The sequence below is a fragment of the Eurosta solidaginis genome, chromosome 4 (genome assembly GCF_040869045.1).
Source record: "Eurosta solidaginis isolate ZX-2024a chromosome 4, ASM4086904v1, whole genome shotgun sequence".
Lineage (NCBI taxonomy): Eukaryota > Metazoa > Arthropoda > Insecta > Diptera > Tephritidae > Eurosta > Eurosta solidaginis.
The window spans coordinates 34,961,065-34,980,119 of NC_090322.1; the positions used below are offsets into that span (position 1 = coordinate 34,961,065).

Below are 19,055 nucleotides of genomic sequence, written 5' to 3' on the forward strand. Positions count from 1 at the left end.
ACTGCACTACTACCGAATTAAATTGCGAAGAAATAAGTGCACTTCTTCAAGTAGACGACGATGAGGTCAGTGAATCAAGAACTGATTTCAGTGACGGTAGTGATGATATTTATAGTCCTTCGTCATCATGTGCCATCAATAAAACACTACTACAACGTAAAGACGTACTGCGCTATAATCGGTGGTGTGGACTTGGGTGGTCTGGGTTGCCTGATATTAAGAGAAAATCAAGCAAATGGTGGAAAAAAGTATTTTATCGTGGAATGATAATGGCTGCTGTTAACACTTGCTTTATACATTCAGAGCTAAATAGGAAAAAACGTCCATTTTTACCAGTGCTTGTCGAAATTGCTGAGTCGCTAATTGAAAAAGGAAAGGGGTCTACAATATATAAACGATCCCGTCGACCTGGAAGATCTTCGAACAGGTACAAATCAATGAGAAATGTAGGTGATCATTTACCTATAGAGAAGTCTAAAAGACGTCGATACGTCGCATGCGGCAGTCGAAAAGTCGAGAAAACAAAAATTATTTGCCGTGCCTATAATTTGCCATTCTGTATGCAATATTTTGCTTCATCACATTCATAAAATAAATAAAATTACAATACATATGTTATTACCTAACAAGTTTTTCTTCTTTTTGTGTGATTTATTTAAATAAAGTTTGAACAAAGCCCCTGCAAAAGTCGGAGCGAATGGGTTAACGCGTCAAAATGTTTTTTTTTAAGTGAAGTTTTAAGACTAAACGCTTTTTACCAAACCATTAACCACAGCCGTATCTCCTGCTAGATTCAATTTAGAAGTCGCGCAGTATGGGTAACTTACTCTGGTACATACTTGAGAAGCTCCATACCAAAACGCAATGAGCGCACATTCAAATTTATATATTTTTGAGATATTGATGGCATTTGTCTTCACTAGGAATACTCCACACTACTCCATGGGACACCTACGGGTGAGTACATTTCAAAAATCGTAAAAAACTTCTTAATGGAGTACTCACATGATAAAAATGGTACCCATGAAGCAACCGTTTTTTGCAGGGCCGGTAAAAAAATGGTACCAAACAACCATTACAAATAATTGTCTTTACTGCTAATCTCGTTGTAAATGTGATTTTTTAGCTGTATGTTTGCGTTTTCATAGCTGCTGTAATATTTTTAGTACAATATGAAAAAGTGTATCCTTTTAAGACACTCATTTTCAATTATCTAGAAATACAGGTGAGTCTCTTATTGAGTTTTGATTTTAATTTCTATTATTATTAATGTTGGTACAGCGGTGAAGTACTTACCAGCGATTAGGCCTACTTCCGTGGGCATTCGTTGTTGCAACTTCTCTATGTTTAATTTCCTTTGTTTGTGAACATTGACAATTTTTCAGGCTAATCACTTGTAATATGAACATCTATTTTTTTATATTCGCATCGATTTTAATTGTAATTTAACAAAATTTACATTATTTATACGCGTTACTACTACTTCTATTAAATAGAGTATGTTAAGTAAAATTTATAAATTTAGTATCAGTATTTAATTGTAACTAGAAGCATATGCCCTTTTTATCTTTGTTTTTTTTTTTTTAAATCGTATAACACCATCTTTCTTTCGTTAATTTTTTCTTACGTTTTTGTTCTATAAATAACATAATATTTTTCATTGCATATCTATATTTAGCAAGTTAAGCGCATTATATACATACATATATTAATTACTTAGTCAACCGAACCATTTCCCATGCTTTGTACATCCAGTTCGCTATTGGAACTGAGACTTGGTGATATGGTGGTTGAATTCGAGTTGAGACCACGATCTAAATTATAATATTGCATAACTTTCTGTGGTGGACGACTTGAAATCACTTCCGTTATTTGTGTCACTACCCATTTGGTAAGTTTAATTACAGCAATATGTGCAGCAAATTGTAGAACTATAGCGCCAAAACCTTTGTATAGACCGCCAACACCTTCTGTCGCTACTGTGGTCCGATAACAATCTATAGCACCTTGATAATTTGTTAATATTGGTACAACAGCATAACCATTATCTAAATTATCAACAATGGTGCGTGTGCCTTGTAATTGTATGCGATGTAATATCGTTTCAAATGGATAAAATATAACTTCAGATGTTAACATAGCAATTAGATTTGAATAAATTTCAACATTTTGATTCGCCAATGAATCATCTTTATATTTGGCGCCTTTGCGTTCTTGTGCTTGTTGTATGCGTCGACGGATTATGCGTGATGATATACCCTTGATTACGAGTCTACAATCATGTGGTTAAATTGAAAAATTAAAACGAAATAAATGGTATCAAAATTCAAATTGATTTTGTTACCCAAATAAATATTTAGTAATTCCAACTGACATACAGGGTCCTATTAGCGCCCACACCGGTAGCATACGTCCTTTTTGCGGTGAACTCCAATAGAGTAAACGCAAACTGCCTTCACGAAAGACATCAAAAAGTCCGGGTTTCTCGCTAGCTATATCGCTTTGCACTGTCTCCACCAAGGAAGCGGAATAAAATGGCATAACAATGGCAATGCTAACACTATGAAGAAATATAATTTTTTTTGTTAATTTATGGCATATGTGATTTTTATTTACATACCATTTTAAAATTAAATGTTGTCCGAATCGTTTCAGCGATGTACGGCTATCAACTTCTCTGAAAGTATTTATAATTCAATTTGAAAATTAAATAAATAAATTCAAATTGTAACTTTAAAAACCAGCGAATCCTGGTAATTCAGCAGGCGAGACTTTAGCGACTCCAAGTTCCTGTTGGAAGAAGCGGGTTGGATAATTTAGAACCAATTTCATCGTGGCCAATCATCATACCATCAATGTTGTTGTGGCAGTGCTTCGCCCCATCCAATAGGTGCGACCGATCACAAATTGTCATCAATATCCACTAACGAGAGTCCATGGAAACTTGCTGTTTCAACAGGGGTGGACCATAATGAGAGGGGTGTTAGAGGCGTTGGTTCCACATTACAATTAAAGAGATGGTTGGTGTCATGTGGGGACACATTGCAAGCGGGGCAAACATTTTGTATGTCGGGGTTGATTCTGGATAGGTAAGAGTTTAACCTGGTACAGTATCCAGATCGAAGTTGAGCTAGAGTGACTCGTGTTTCCATATGGAGTGTGCTTTCCTCTTCCGCAAGTTTTGAGTATTGTTCTTTGAGTACTGAATTCACCGGACAATTCCTGACATAAAGGTCCGATGCCTGTTTGTGGAGTTCACTGAGGATGTGCTTGTGTTTTTTGGCTTCATACGGCTGAGTTCTCAGGTGCCGTATTTCCTCATAATGCTTACGGAGATGACTCCTTAAGACCTTGGGCTGTGTTGGCTCATCAATCATATACCTGTTGGGATGCCCAGGTTTCTGGGTATTCAACAGGAACTGTTTGGTTAGCATCTCATTAACATCAATGAAACTCCTCAATGAGACGACTCCTTCGGAGAGCTACTTATTGTTACGAGAAGAAGAGTTTTATGTATCTAGCCTCCCTGTCACGGGAACAAGTTGTTTGAAACTTTGGTCAACTCACTTTGCTTCTCGAATCAAACCTAATCGTGTTTGGAGCTATCAGTTTAGAAAGCAGAAGCTTTTATAGAAGTGGTGGACATAGTATATTTAGATCAACCATAAGATTACAAGTAAGAACAAACTTCATTAGTAAACCTCAAACGTTAGTTTTCAAATGCACCTAAAATAACTCTTGGTAATGCTCTCAAATTAAAAGCCACATTTTATATGTGGGATGTATCTTACTTGTCAAACATAATATTGTTTGAAGCATTCTCCAAATAGCCGTTACGAAATGAAAAAATGGGGAGAATGCTTTGGTGGTATTGTTTTCATCAAGCTTTCTAATAAAACAATTAGTTTTGCTTTGTTGATTTTCCGACAGGTTGAATAATTTTTTCTTTCGAAAAAATACACAAGTATTCTCGATATAAGACCATATCCACCTGGCTTTCTCTAAACTGTTAAGACTGTTTTCGCCTTTAAAACAGTCAGATTCTAATTAATGTTTATCAACGTATACACTTACTTGGGCCATTGGGTGATCTTCGATATAACATCATCTACCGCTAACGACATACCACGCACAAGCAAGCAGCTACCCAAACCTTTCCATAATGTTGTAACACCTTGTCTCCGATGCAGATGTATAATACTAGATACAAGTGCAAAGGGATGCAGATGATAACTGGTGAAAAATATGATTATACATGCTGTTTGTTAAATTTGTAATTTTACAATTATTTTTACCGCTTGGAAGCATTATAAACTTGACATTGTCGACGTAGTACAATAAACGGATGACTGAGCAGATTTTCAGTAACTAAGCTAACCCATTGAACGCCTATGCCGAGATACTTGCGTATAGAAATTTCTGCGATAGAAAAACCTTTATGCATATCGATGCAAGAAATATTCAAAATATTCTCCAGCTTACCATCGTCCTGACTATCGTAGTAATTATCGAGAGTTTTATGCTTTTCAAGTGGTAATGAAAGATCGCGTTCAGAATTAACATATTTTAAAGCTGTTGATGCCCCTACGGATCTAATGTCATGACCTGAACCAGCCAAACTTTCCAGATAATTTTGTGTGTGCAAAAGTCGTTCATCATGCATTGGAAACCTTAAAAAAGTAATTAATAAAATACATTACACACAAAAAAACGCTTACTGCATGTGTGTGGGCTGTATATTTAGAGTATTAGGCGGTATAGCAGCACCTGTAGAGCTAGATGCTGATGTGGCGTTGCGGATGGACATCAATGAACCTTGCATCTGCCCAGCGCTATAGATATTACGTAGCCGTATTTGTTGCTGCTGGTGCTCTGCAACGCCTGGATCATCATTGTCATCATTTTGACTTGATTTTTGATTTGTCGCATACCTGCAAAAAGGGATAGTTTATATACATTAAATAATTTTTGCCCGCTTATATACACTTCATCTTACATTAACGTTGAATAATTGTTCATTCCGGCCATTAGACGCTACTGTTCCACCGTCTCTATCCGAATTTATGTATGTTTGTTTTAATACTACCTAATAAATTTACGCTTTTTCAACACTATTCTCTATCTGATACACTAAAATGCAAATATATTTAATTTTACAATAACTAAAAAATATAAATTCTACAGCTGCTCCTTATTTACCCAGAACCATTGTACAGGTTTACAAGTATGATATGTATGAGAGGGAAACAATTTCTTTCCCTTTCTAACACACGGCAGTTTGACACTTCGGTCAGTGTCAAACTAGCGTGGAACCCAGTGGAACCTGCGTGGAACATGAGTTTTGACACTGAACGAAGTGTCAAAATTACCGGGGTTGCTTCGTCGAAAGCGACACAGGAAAGCAAAAAAGGGATCGGAATATCAGATATGGGTTGCTGTGATGGTAAATTTCTTTTAACGAATTTAGTAGGAAATTTTAAGTGCACCCATGTGGGTCCTTCAGAAAATTATCAAAAAGTCTTCAATTGGGGTATCTGAGGACGCGTAGTTATTTCAGTATTAAGAATACAAACACGGGAGTTAAGTGTTTCTACCCGTTCAAAAGTTCTCCGCGAAAAACAGTTTGAAACCGAGGTCGACTGCAATAACCCGTCCAAAAAAGCGGAAAGAAAAATGAATAGACGCGTTTTGTCGTGTTGTCAATAGTCCGAAGAGAAAAAGTATTCGAATTATTGGAAGCGAGGCAAAAACGCGTCTATTAATACCTCCCCCGACGGTTTTGGTCGTGTTTTAACAATCGTCCCCGTAAAAAAGTATCACAATTATCAGTAATGGAGCCTTAAGTCAAGGTAAGTGTTGCTAAGTTTTGAGTAATCAGTAACATGCAATGTTCATTTAACAGAACTGTAAGTGACAGTTCTCAAGTCAAGTCAAGTCTATACTAATTATCAGTAATGGAGCCTTAACAGTGTACATACTTGATACTTGGGACAAGTTATCGATTTTTAATTATCGAAAATTTATTCCTCACATGATTGCTCTAGTGAATATTCGCAATTTCGATACAGCCGTCAAGCTAGCAAATAGCCATCACCTTGAGCCAGATAAATTCTTTTGCTCAATTTACAAATCATGTGGTATTCACTGAAATGAGTAATGAATTCAAGGCAAATTGTTGTTGTTGTTGTTGTAGCGATAAGGTTGCTCCCCGAAGGCTTTGGGGAGTGTTATCGATGTGATGGTCCTTTGCCGGATACAGATCCGGTACCACAGCACCGACCATCTCGGGAACGATTTATGTGGCCACATTAAACCTTCAGGCCATTCCCTTCCTCCACACCCCCAAGTTCCATGAGGAGCTTGGGTCGTCAGAGTCTCGTCTGTTAGTGAAACAGGATTCGCCGCGGATAGGTGAGGTTGACAATTGGGTTTGGAGAAGCTATATATTGCGCTGGCAACCTGAAGGGTTGCGTTACACAGCCCCTTGAATCTGGTATTTTAGTCGCCTCTTACGACAGGCATACCTACCGCGGGTATATTCTGATCCCCTAACACGCTGGGGGGCAAGGCGAATTCATTACAGCTGGTGTTATCCCATCAGCTGATTACTTCTTCTTGATAATTTTCCATACAGCGCCTTGTACTAAAACATGTCAGTTAATTGAAATCAATGAAAATTTTGTTTTGACTTGACATTCTTCCGCACAGCGAATTGGTTGAATTCGCTTTACCATCACCTAATATAGATTCGCCTTGAATGAATTGGTGCCACAGCAACATCAACAGAGGTGCATAAGAAGAAGATGGCGGGATAACACTGAGCGCCGGAGTTGCCTCCTTCCATTCAACAAAACAATTTTCTGGCGGACAAGTCGAGTTGAATTCGTCTTTCGCCATATGCCAAAATCTATTTGAGCCTTCTTAAAAAATCCTTGTGCAATTTCTGGATGGCTGCATCAAGTATACCAAGAGCTCTTCCGTTGCTTATGATATACTTTTCGACTTAAAATAAAGAATATTGTGGTTTTTGTTGTTGTTGTATTAACAGGGAGAATATTGTGGTAGAATGTAAATACATATTTTTGCATAAATTTGTACAAATAAGTGTTTTCTTAAAAGAACCAATTTCCTTTAACTATTTTGACAACATTTAACAACTGAAAAAACTCCTATGAAATGGCAGAGAAATCTCCCTCTCTCTCACATTCATAATACCTACTTTTCTCCCGTAACCGGTTTCCGCTTTTTCGAACATTGTTCAGAATAGGAGGGAAGGGAGAAGTGAAAAAACTCACAAGGAATTTTTATTTAGAATACGAGGAATGGGAGAAGGGAAAAAACTCGCACGGAATTTTCGTTTAGAATTGGGCTGAAAACCTACTTTTCTCCCATAACATACTTTTCTCGAACATTGTTCAAAATAGGAGAAGTGAAATAACTCACAAGGAATTTTTATTTAGAATACGAGGATTGGGAGAAGGGAAAAACTGGCACGGAATTTTCGTTTAGAATTGGGTTGTATGTCTCCACGGTACACGATTTCGGTAGTATGATTTCGCAAATTACATTCCTGTCCACACGATTATCCTTCTTCTTTTGCATAATTTCAAATGACATTTTTTTCGCTTTTTTCCCACAGCCGAATTAAAACGTTCAAGATAAATACGTTTTTGAAATTTGACAGCTAGTGCGGGCAGAGCATCGATTATTTTGTGTAAATTGTAATCGACCAGAGTCGCTCAGTAAATTGCACCTTATTTCGGTCTAATTTCGATGAAATTAACAAGAATTTCTAATTTCGTTTGACAGTTTTTACATAACGAAATTAGCTAATTTCGGCTGAAATGTCGTGGAGACATAAGTTACGTTCCATTGAGACTTGAGCGAGATACGGATAGAAATTTAACATGCAAGTGCAACAACAACGTTGTGATCCTAATATTTATCTGGTTCAATTTCTGATCCGTATAGCAGTTCTGTTCGTTTCGTTTTCTGTAGTCGATTTTTTGACAGCTAACCACTTTTGAGTTGGTAGCACTCATGGCTCAACTATATGGTTGGCTCATCTCTACAGCAATAACATACCTTTGTTCACATTGCCAAAATTAGCGTGTTGGTGTTGGACGAATGGAATGGAATGAAAACATAAACAGCAGCATTTGTTAGTAAGAAAATGTTGTAAATTCGATTGTTTCTTTTTAAGTTTGCCATCTCTTTCTGACAATCCCTACTCCAGTGAAATGAAAAAAATAAAATCAGCTGGTGAGATGAGCCAACCATATAGTTGAGCCATTGTAGCACTGAACTAAATACGTGTACATTTGTGAATACATAAAAGATCTCGCCATATTTAAAAGCAAAAACACTGAAAGAGTAAACAACTTGAAGATGATGTAAGGAAAATAACCCACTCAGCATTTAGGTGATTCAATTTTGATTTTCCCTACATATCAATACAATTTGATTACTCTTTCTGACTAAATAATGAGTTATCCTACAATTGAACAAAAGAAATAATTTATTATGAATACTTTTGATGATGAAAAGCTAAAAAGCATTTTTCGATCACTTTTTGGAATCATTTTTGAAGTCCTTTAATGACTAAATTTTAATATTTCATAAAAACCAACAAAAAGAATAATCAAATATGCTTACCTTTGATGATCAAAAACTGAATATAGTTTTTCAATCACATTTTGGAATCATATTTGAATCAAATGTGTTTACTTTAGGTGATCAAAAATTTATAATCGTTTTTCATTCAGCTTTCTGAATCTTTTATGAATATATTTGTTGACTGAATAATGAATTTTATACTTGTGGAAATTTTACTTTTCATTAAAAATTTTATTTTTTTCACATACACATATTTTTTCAATCATGAAGCTAAGAAAAAATAAATAAAAATTTTATAATCTATGCAAAACATATTCTTCAAGACAAAAATAATGTAATGCTGCTCGTGAACGAAGATTTCCCCAACCATTTCTCCCCTTCAGCTTCCCAGAAAATACATAATGATTGGACAATACATAGGTTGTGAGCTTTTTGAACCCCAGGTAAGTTAAACTATCTTGACATACCTGGATACGGCTTCAACATCCCGTATCGTATCCGTATTTTAAGATATTGACGATCAAAGCTGACGTTGGATGTTGTAGTCGCAGGTGTATATCGGTCAAGTTTGTTTGCGAGTTAGCTGTGGTTCGAATAGCTCACTTTCGCATGCTTTCTTTCTCTGATGAAATAAGATTATTACGTAGTATCCTTTTTTGAATGAGATATGAAGAATAAATGCATTATAATGGCATTCAAAAATGATTCAAAAATCTCAACCAAAACATTAAAATATATTCACGAATATGATCAGAAAATGACTGTGAAAAGCAGTCAAATATTACTCTAAAACTATTTAAGCTCAATTTTACAATGATATCAAATATGAATAAAAAGCGTTTCGAAATAGGAATCATAAATGATTATTCAAGAATAATCACATTTATGGTACATTTTTCTCCCGACGATACGTTATTTTTCGAACAGAAAATGCTTTTAAATTTGAACGTTTTTAATCATCTTGGGGTATGATATTTAAATATTTTTTGATCAAAATTTTCAAAAAATGCTGGCTGGGTAAATAGTTTGCTTACGTGTGAAACTATTTAAATGTTAATAATTCTATCAGTATCTTAAAATTTTGTGTACGTTTCTTCTTATTTTCTACAAAACAGATGTTTTATATTAGTGCTGCCAGCTCTCATAAAGTTGATCCAGATCGTTCCAATGAGATTTGAGCCAGAGCCAGAGCTCGATAAACCAATGGAACGGCCCTATAGTATTAATTACAAACTTTTCGACTTATAATTAAGAGTGTTATGTTAGCATATGAATGTATTTTAGCACAAATTTGTATGTTTTTTGTAAAAAAAAAAAAACAATTTACTTTAATTGTTTTGTGCCTTCTCTTCAATTAAAAAGTTCCGTGAATATGGCAGAAAAAAGAAACCTTCCTTTCAATTAAATTAATAATACCTAATTTTATCCTTTACTTTGTTCATTTTTTTAAACTTAAACATAAGACCACGGGAAAGCATAGCCTTCCTTAGACGTTTTAAGTTTTAATCATCCGAAACACATTTTTCTAAAAATAAAAATGTTTGTATACCTTACATCATTATTTAAAAAAAAAAAATAATAATAGGTAAGTCTCTAAATTATCCCGAAAAAGAGCGGGATCCCCGGATTGTCATTTTCAAGTCCCGAAATCCCTGGGTTACAAAGATTTTCGGGATTCAAGACTTCACACACAGAACAGCTGTTTCGTACATATGCGAAATCATATGACCATCTCAGCAAGTTTTCATTAAAAATCGCAGTGTTGGTTTTAATTGCTTTTTGATTTATTTTACCATGGCATTAATACCACCAGTTACACGACTTACATCTTCCATAATACGTATACTCGGTTGCAATCCTAGTCCAATGACGTTGCAAGGCACCAATACATATCTATTAGGCACTGGCAAAAAGTATACAATTGTATGAAAGGAGTCAAAGATCAAATACTGTAGCTCATCATTTTTACTAGACGCATTTTAATAGATACTGGTGATGTCGATGTTCCGGAATATATCGCACATTTAGATGGGGTCCTAAAGCTGGAACAAGCCTCATTAAGTACTATAATACTTACACATTGGCATCAAGATCACGTGGGTGGGGTGAAGGATGTGCTGAAAGTATGTGCTACAGGTGGTTAGTACAACTCAAAACATACATAAATTAAATATATGCACATATGTATATTCAAACTTTCCATATTTCAAAGATTGTCAGGTTTATAAATTTCCACGTACCGATACTATCGATTTGTGTCCAGAGATCCCAGCGGAGATAAAAGTACAACCATTGCAAGACAAACAAGAGCTTAGTATTGATGGTGCGAAAGTGAAAATTGTACATACTCCTGGGCATACAACAGACCATATTGTCCTAACTACAGATGATGGCATATTATTTAGTGGCGATTGTATTTTAGGTAATCTAAATAGTCCGTATAGGAACTGTATGTATCAACGTATCTGTACATAGTATATATATATATCATAAACTTTGTAGGCGAGGGCACTGCAGTATTCGAAGAGTTATACGATTACATGCAAAGTTTGCACAAAATCTTGGAAATTAAACCAACAATTATATATCCAGCACATGGAAATATTATTGAGGTGTTTCTTAAATGCCAAATAAAAAGATAATAAAAAGTTATATTCAGTTTTCTTGCAGCAACCATTAGACAAAATTCAACACTACATCAAACATCGAATGCAACGTGAAGCACAAATCTTAGATTTCTTCAATCGTAATGCTAATAAGGCACTACAGGCCATGGATGTGGTACGGGATGTATATAAAGAAACGCCGGAACAATTATGGTCGGCAGCCGCTTACAATGTGGTACATCATATTGAGAAATTAGTGCGCGAGGGAAAATTGTATGCTAAAACAATAAATGATGTGACATATTACGTCTCCCAACAAAATAACGCGCTTTAATAAGATGGGAATACAGTAACGTTTGTAAATATTTTTTTTACTTAACCCCAATAAAGTACTTATTAAAATTTATTGGCATAGTGAATGTATTATACATGCAATTATATGATTGTATTGGACAACAGGTGCAAAAGAAGCAAAACAAAAATTAAGGCGGTTTAAGTTAAGCTAATACTACATTTCCAGCAAACCCAAACTTCCCGAAGGTTTTAAGTGTTATCGATGTTGATAGTCATTTGCTGGATATAAACATTCCACGCCAGAGGAGTTCCCGAGTTCGACGCATCAGGAGTGGATAGCTTGGTCTACCGATTATACGGCCTATTCTTTTTCAGATTTTCGAGCTCCTAGGAGGTTCAAAAAGGTACACAATAATCACGCCGAATCAACATCATTCCGAGCCGCTTTGGCTGAGGTTGGATTGTTTTGATGGATGCAGAAATTTTAGACCCTGTGTTAATTGTAAAACTGCCAAATCATTTCTGCAGTTATCAGCTTTACATGCTTGTGACTCGATTAAAAGCTATCCTTAGCCATATTTAATTGTGATCTTTCTCTAAAAAAAAACTTGGTTGTAACATTTTGACTGAAAATAAATTGCAGGCTTCTCTTTCGGCTGCTGTTTCGAAAACGTCGCCACAGAAAAATTTGAAAAAACACACAAACGAAATTATGAGATATGGAGCTTTGAAGCAAATCCTTATGAAGGGATTATTAAAAAAATTTCTGAGATATGGCGTTTTGGAACTAGTAGCCGACATATTCCACTCAGAAGTCGATTAGGCCAGGATTTTGCGCCCGGATTATGTACGATGGGTATCAAGTTGGGATTATATATGGTCAAGTGTCAGTGTAACCCCATTTAATTTGTTGCGTCCCTCCCACAAATTGTCATCCTCCCAGCAGCTCCTTGCAGCGGGACTGCTCCATATTCTCTTGCTCCGGGAAGGTATCGAATCCAATCCGGGTCCGTCCCCTGACCCCGGTCCTGAGAAATGGTTTTGCTGCATCTGCCGGAAAAGAATCTTTTTAGGACGGTCATACTCTGTTCAGTGTGTCTCGTGTAAGGGATGGTTGCATGGGACAGGGTGTTCTGGGCTTGATCCCAAAACCCGACGCCCACGTAACTTTTATAAATCTTTTGTGGCTCCTTGCTGTTCACGTGCAAGGGCTTCCCGTAGTCTACGCCTTAGCGCCCCCCCCCCCCCCACTACCTTCCAGCAGCACAGCTGCTCAGCAAGCCACAACTAGTACCCGCTGCTGCTCGCGCCCTGCGGCGCCAACAACTCAAACAGCTGCTACCACTTATAACTACTATCTCCGTAGTAGAGTCGGTAGCAATGCTGAGCATCAGCCCCTACCCCGTCTTCTCCCCCCCCCCCCCCCCTCCCCCTTCTGGCTTTCCTCAACCCAGGCGTAGTCACCCGCCACTTACTCCCAGAGTGGCGACGTCTCCTCCTATGCACTTCAGAATTCTGCACTTAAACTGTAATGGACTAACTGGGAAGATCACGGAGATAGTCGATTTCATGAAGCGGCACAACATACGCATTGCTGCGATTCAACAGACTATACTCACAGCAAGATCTGCACTGCAAATGTCCACAGAAAAGATCGCATGAGCGGAAATGGAGGCGGCCTCGCATTTTTCATACACCACTGTGCAATATCATATATTTGATCCTGGCATCGACCACAGGGACAATGTCTTTGAACGTCAAGGCCTATCTGTCCGGTCAGGCGATGCAAACCTAGTGGATAACGCCCTAATATTAGCGCCTTACTCACTGGCAACAATCGTATTATCTTAGGCGACTTTAATGCCCATCACGATCTATGGCATTCATACTTGCGGGCGGACAGTAGGGGTGAGATGTTGGCGGATCAAATAGAAGAAACGACGTTCTGCACAATAAACGGAGACGCCCCCACACGTATGGAAGGAAGCTGTCACAGTTCGCTGGATATCTCAATCGTGAGCGCAGAATTCGTAAACTGCGTCAACTGGCAGCCGATGGTAACATTGGCATCCGACCACCTGCCTATACTTATTTCGTTCGAGCGTACCGCCGACTTCATCGTTACAGAAAAACGCACTTTCATAAACTTTAAAAAAGGAAAGTGGGACGAATACACATCTTTTACATACAACCTCTTTGCTGCCCTCCCTATCCCGACTGATGCCCGCCAAGGGGAGCGTGCTTTCCGCAAGGTCATTGAATCCGCCTCGGCACGTTTCATTCCCGCCGGGAGAATTCCCGAAATTCGGCCCCACTTCCCGGCGGAGGCCGCAAATTTATCGAGAGAACGTGACCTTATAAGACAGCTCGACCCAGGTGACCCCCAAATAAGAGATATAAATCAACGCATCAGATTGCTTGTGGATGAACACAAGCGGGCGAAATGGGAGGAGCACCTAAGAGGTTGTAACCTCTCTGCCGGTGTGGGTAAACTTTGGTCCACCGTAAAACCCCTATCAAATCCGTCTGAGCACAATGACAAAGTTTCCATCGCCTTCGGCGATAAAGTGCTGTCGGATTCGAAAAAATGTGCGAGCGCTTTCTGCCGTCAATATATAATGCATTCTACGGTCGACAAAGATAGATGGAGGGCCAACAGACACGCACATAAACATAAATTCAGCGCGTCACCAATTACCATCACCGCCAGAGAGATTGAAGATGCCATTGGTCACGCTAAACCATCCAAAGCAGTGGGCCCAGACGGCATAGCCATGCCGATGCTTAAAAGCCTAGGGAAAGAGGGTTTCAAATACTTAGCGCATGTCTTCAACCTGTCTCTGTCCACCTTTGTCATACCCGAAAAATGGAAAATGGCCAAGGTGGTCCCGCTGCTAAAGCCTGTGAAATCAGCTAACATAGGAGAGTCGTATCGTCCAATATCTCTCCTATCGCCAGTAGCAAAGGCGCTTGAAGCCATTTTGCTCCCCTACTTCCAAGCAAATTTGCAGCTGGCCTGTCATCAGCATGGCTTCAGAAAACTTCATAGCAAAACCACCGCGCTAAATGCCATCAGCACCCAGATAAATTGCGGTTTAAATCAAAACTCCCACCATAGAACAGTACTCGTAGCGCTAGACCTAACAAACGCTTTTGATACGGTCAACCATGGCACGTTACTGCAAGACCCTTCCCCCATGTCTTAAAAGGTGGACCGCAAATTATCTGGGTGGTCGGCAGGCATCGGTGCAATTTAGAAACGAAACATCAAAACCAAGAAGAATTAAACAAGGGGTGCCACAGGGTGGTGTCCTATCCCCACTTTTGTTTAATTTCTACATATCTAAGCTACCTCCACCACCAGAAAGAGTCACTATCGTTTCATACGCCGATGACTGCACATAAATGGCCACAGGCCCAGGCCCACAGATTGATGAGCTCTGCAACAGAATAAATGGCTACCTCCCTGATCTACCCAGTTTTTTCGCCTCGCGAAACCTGGCATTATCACCGACTAAATCTTCCGCGACCATATTTAAAACATGGACGACCCAAATGTCAACAATTTTTAACATCCACGTCGATGGCACTACGTTACCGACTGTCCTACACCCCAAAATCTTGGATGTGACGTTTGATCAGGATCTACATTTTGGTGAGCACGCAGCCGCAATTGTTCTGAAAATCCAGAGCCGTAATAAAATCCTCAAATCCCTTGCTGGCAGTACATGGGGAAAAGATAAAGAAACGCTCATTACGACATACAAAGCAATTGGCCAGCCGTTTACGTGCTACGCGTCACCCATATGTTCGCCAAGCCTAAAAATTACCCACTGGAAGAAGCCACAGGCCTGCCAAAATACTGCTCTCAGAATCGTCACGGGCTGTCTTCTTATGTCCCCAGAACACCATCTACATAATGAAGCGAGAATACTCCCCATCAGGGAGAGAAATGAGATGCTAACCAAACAGTTCCTGTTGAATACCCAGAAACCTGGGCATCCAAACAGACATCTGATTGATGAGCCAACACCGCCTAGGGGCTTAAGGAGTCATCTCCGTAAGCATTTTAAGGAAATACGGCACCTGAGAACCCAGCCGTATGAAGCAAAAAACACAAGCAGGTCCTTGGTGAACTCCACAAACAGGCGTCGGACCTTATTGCCGGGAATTGCCCGGTGAATCCAGTACTCAAAGAAAAGTACCCAAAACTTGTGGAAGAGGAACGCATACTCCCCAGGGAAACGCGCGTCATTTTTGCTCAACTTCGTTCTGGATACTGTAACAGGTTAAACTCTTACCTATCCAGAATCAACCCCGACATACAAAATGTATGACCCGCTTGTAATGTTTCCCCACATGACACCAACCATCTCTTTAATTGTAATGTGGAACCAACGCCTCTAAGGGAGGGACAGCACCTTAATGGTGCTGCTACCGGAGCGTATCGGATCTGTATCCGACAAAGGACCATCACATCGATAACACTCCCCAAAGCCTTCGGGGAGTAACCTAATCGCTACCACAACAACAACAGCTGGTAGGTGGGGCGAGGCACTGCTACAACAACAACAACAACATGCTCCACATTCATTAAGATTTTCCAATTGATCATCTTTAACTTAAAACTGCTATATTGATGTTTAATTTTTTTTAACATTTAATTGGTAGTTTCTGGCTGGAAGGTTATGGTATCATCTTTAAAATTATGCACGTCCTCGTACCAAATATCATCCGCTGTACCGGTTAACTTTTCCACTTCATCCTCAAATGTTGTAGGAAATGGTGGTGCTGTCTTGTGTTTGCGCAACGGTAATATAGTATCGTAAACATAAACCAAACCATTAGTAGGTCCAGGTATGCTGCTACCACTCACCCACATAACATTGTATTTTGTATTGATACGCCAGATACGCATACCTTTCGCCTTACGCCAACGATTACCCATATGTCCAGGCATTTTTGTACCCGGCCAAACGCGACCCTTTTCGCCGCCACCACCAATATTACCGGGCCGGCGATGTGTTTTTGTAACACCATGCGAAGCAGGCATACCTTTAAAACCATGACGCTTTACAACACCTTGAAAACCGCGATAAACACTGCGAATCGTATAGAATTGGAATAAAGTTGATTGTTAGAAAGTCTATAATGAAATATGTTGGAACGTATATATTAAGGATGTAGCAAAGGAAGTTTACCGAAGCCTAGCAGCCTAATACACTAATGTGTTTTATTATTTGATAACTCTCTTTGAAGACTTAATGACTATAGTTAAAAGCAGACCTCCTAATAATCAAAAGTGAGCTACTTTCGGCATTACCGCCAGCTTGTTTTGGCAATTATTATAGTTTAGCAAGCAGGGAACCATATAAATCTGATTCCAAGCAGTCAGAACCCAAAGGATATATAAAAACCTATATCGGGGTTGATTTCAGAGCCTACTCGATGTACAAGCTCTATTCATGTACTTCCCAGAACCGGCTTGCCGTTGACCTGTAGATATTGGCCAAAGTAAGAGTGACTTCATTCAAAAAAATGTCTCGAAAACTAGCAACGTTGGAGTAATTCCAACAGGGGATTAAGGTTGTTATTGTTGTTGTCGTGGCATTGGGGGATTTAAGTCCTTGTGCATAGCAATTTTTATGTAGCCATTTTTCTGCAGTTCAAAGGGCATGAGGATTTTGGCCATTGTGCAGGGCATATTACCATATTTTATTTTTTTTTTCGGAATAATTTTTTATATACCTAAATTCTTCAGGTCAAATTACATAAATAAACACCGTTATAACTGAAACAGGATTCTCCACGGATAGATGAGGTTGACAATTGGGTTTGGAGAAGCTATATATTGCGCTGGCAACCTGAAAGCGTTGCGCTACACAATCCCTTGAATCCATTTGGTATTTTAGTCGCCTCTTACGACAGGCATACCTACCGCGATGATAGTATTCTGTCGGATATTTGTCCTGAAAGTTCCGGAAATTAGCACCATTAAAATTTACCGGCCCGACCATCAGTGGAACGATTTCATAAACTACCTCGAACCTTCGACGTCGGGAAATTTCAGTTACCTCATACGAAAGGTACATCTAAAGCTGGATTATTCTAAGCAATTTAAACCGTTGTTACATCCCCAGTATACATATAAGGTTGCCCTCACACCAGAAATATTAATGTGTAAAAATCAACACTTCGCGAAAGCAAATCCACGCTGTATTTAAATTTAATTATACAAATTTTTTCGTTTCTCTTATGCTTGGTATTTAGCATATTATTACAATATAAACATCTAAGCTATTGAACCTAAAAGTCATACCCGAAAAAATGAACATTCATGCTTCTGGCAGGAGGGCGTCGATACGTAATGTATTATTATGACTTACGTTTTACCCCGTATATCTACAAAATCTCCCACACGGAAATGTGCTACATTTAATGGTGTACCAACTGGTATTGCTGCATCTGGTGTAACTAGAAAACGTGCTAAATTGCGTTTTGGCATGACACCAGAATCGCGAAATAGTCCACAATAATCTTTAGTTAGTGTTGTGGGATCAACTGACTCTGCACCTATTAACATACAACCGTACTTATGTAAATTCTTAACATTTGGTCTTTGAGTCGGTTGATATTCCGCGGGTGGTATATAACGTATAACATGATTATCAACAATCTGTAATAATGTTGTACGTATGCGTACACCATTTTTAAGCCACAGCGGATACTGACCAATTTTTTTTGCAAGTAAGCCACAACGGCGCGAGCTTGGACGCCATGGTTTACGTTCAAACCCTTCTGTTTTTATTAAAGTTCCTGATTGATCATAAGATTGTACACCTTTTATCAGTGATGGTGGCCCATATTTATCTTTTATCACTTCTTTAATAAAAGATTTATTCTCAGTGGTCACGGTTGTATCACGGGCCTTAAAGGGAGGTTGTATATTTTAATATGCAATTTTGAAAAATAATATTTACTTACTAGTCTTTCTTTTCTTATAAACCAAAACGGATTCCTAAGGCGCGGCCTATTTAAGTGTCCCTTTTCCCGAACTTGTGTAATAACAGGGGAATTAAGACTGTTTGTATTGGCAGCGCATGTAAATAGATATTGAGGTTAAATTATAGCATGATCAATTCATCAAATACAATTTTCCTATAAATTACTCACGGCAACTTGTTAAAATTATGTATTAGTGTACGCAACATATTTATTTTAAATAGTAATAAAACAAATGCACTTAAAGTTCCATTTTGCTTATCCTCCAGGTGTAAACAGATGTGCATTGTTTACTATATAGTTTGGCAGAGTAAATTGAGGTTATGTTGCGAATAGAGTGGAAGGAACACGAATCAGTGAAAGAAGGTACTCGAATGGAGTAGAATAAAGAACAGTAGGAAGAGCAGAGTTGCGTTTGATTAATATAGCTTCACTCATTATATCAATATTAAAGATAAATTTAGAAAAAATAATTAAATACTTGAGTATAAGCAAATATTTTCTTTCAATTACTGCAATTAAGGTGCTCTAGATGCT

General features: G+C 38.4%; 3 protein-coding genes across 3 annotated transcripts; 1 reads left to right on the top strand and 2 right to left on the bottom strand.

The window, feature by feature from the left end:
• Window positions 1-1,533: 1,533 nt before the first annotated feature.
• On the bottom strand, window positions 1,534-5,218 carry Slc25A46a (Solute carrier family 25 member 46a). Its single transcript, XM_067778761.1, has 8 exons — window positions 4,997-5,218; window positions 4,719-4,931; window positions 4,483-4,670; window positions 4,296-4,419; window positions 4,075-4,233; window positions 2,621-2,677; window positions 2,345-2,560; window positions 1,534-2,272 (listed from the first exon to the last, which is right to left on the bottom strand). The coding sequence occupies exons 1-8, from the start codon at window positions 5,026-5,028 to the stop codon at window positions 1,717-1,719; spliced, it is 1,545 nt and encodes a 514-aa protein (XP_067634862.1). The 5' UTR covers window positions 5,029-5,218; the 3' UTR covers window positions 1,534-1,716.
• A 4,766-nt stretch (window positions 5,219-9,984) lies between these two features.
• LOC137249599 (beta-lactamase-like protein 2 homolog) lies at window positions 9,985-11,628 on the top strand. Its single transcript, XM_067781236.1, has 5 exons — window positions 9,985-10,529; window positions 10,589-10,755; window positions 10,829-11,038; window positions 11,119-11,228; window positions 11,287-11,628. Exons 1-5 carry the CDS (start codon window positions 10,411-10,413, stop codon window positions 11,554-11,556), a joined length of 876 nt encoding a protein of 291 aa, XP_067637337.1. The 5' UTR covers window positions 9,985-10,410; the 3' UTR covers window positions 11,557-11,628.
• A 4,499-nt stretch (window positions 11,629-16,127) lies between these two features.
• mRpL3 (mitochondrial ribosomal protein L3) lies at window positions 16,128-18,828 on the bottom strand. Its single transcript, XM_067781237.1, has 4 exons — window positions 18,690-18,828; window positions 18,501-18,597; window positions 17,903-18,444; window positions 16,128-16,618 (listed from the first exon to the last, which is right to left on the bottom strand). Exons 1-4 carry the CDS (start codon window positions 18,803-18,805, stop codon window positions 16,177-16,179), a joined length of 1,197 nt encoding a protein of 398 aa, XP_067637338.1. The 5' UTR covers window positions 18,806-18,828; the 3' UTR covers window positions 16,128-16,176.
• Window positions 18,829-19,055: the final 227 nt, after the last annotated feature.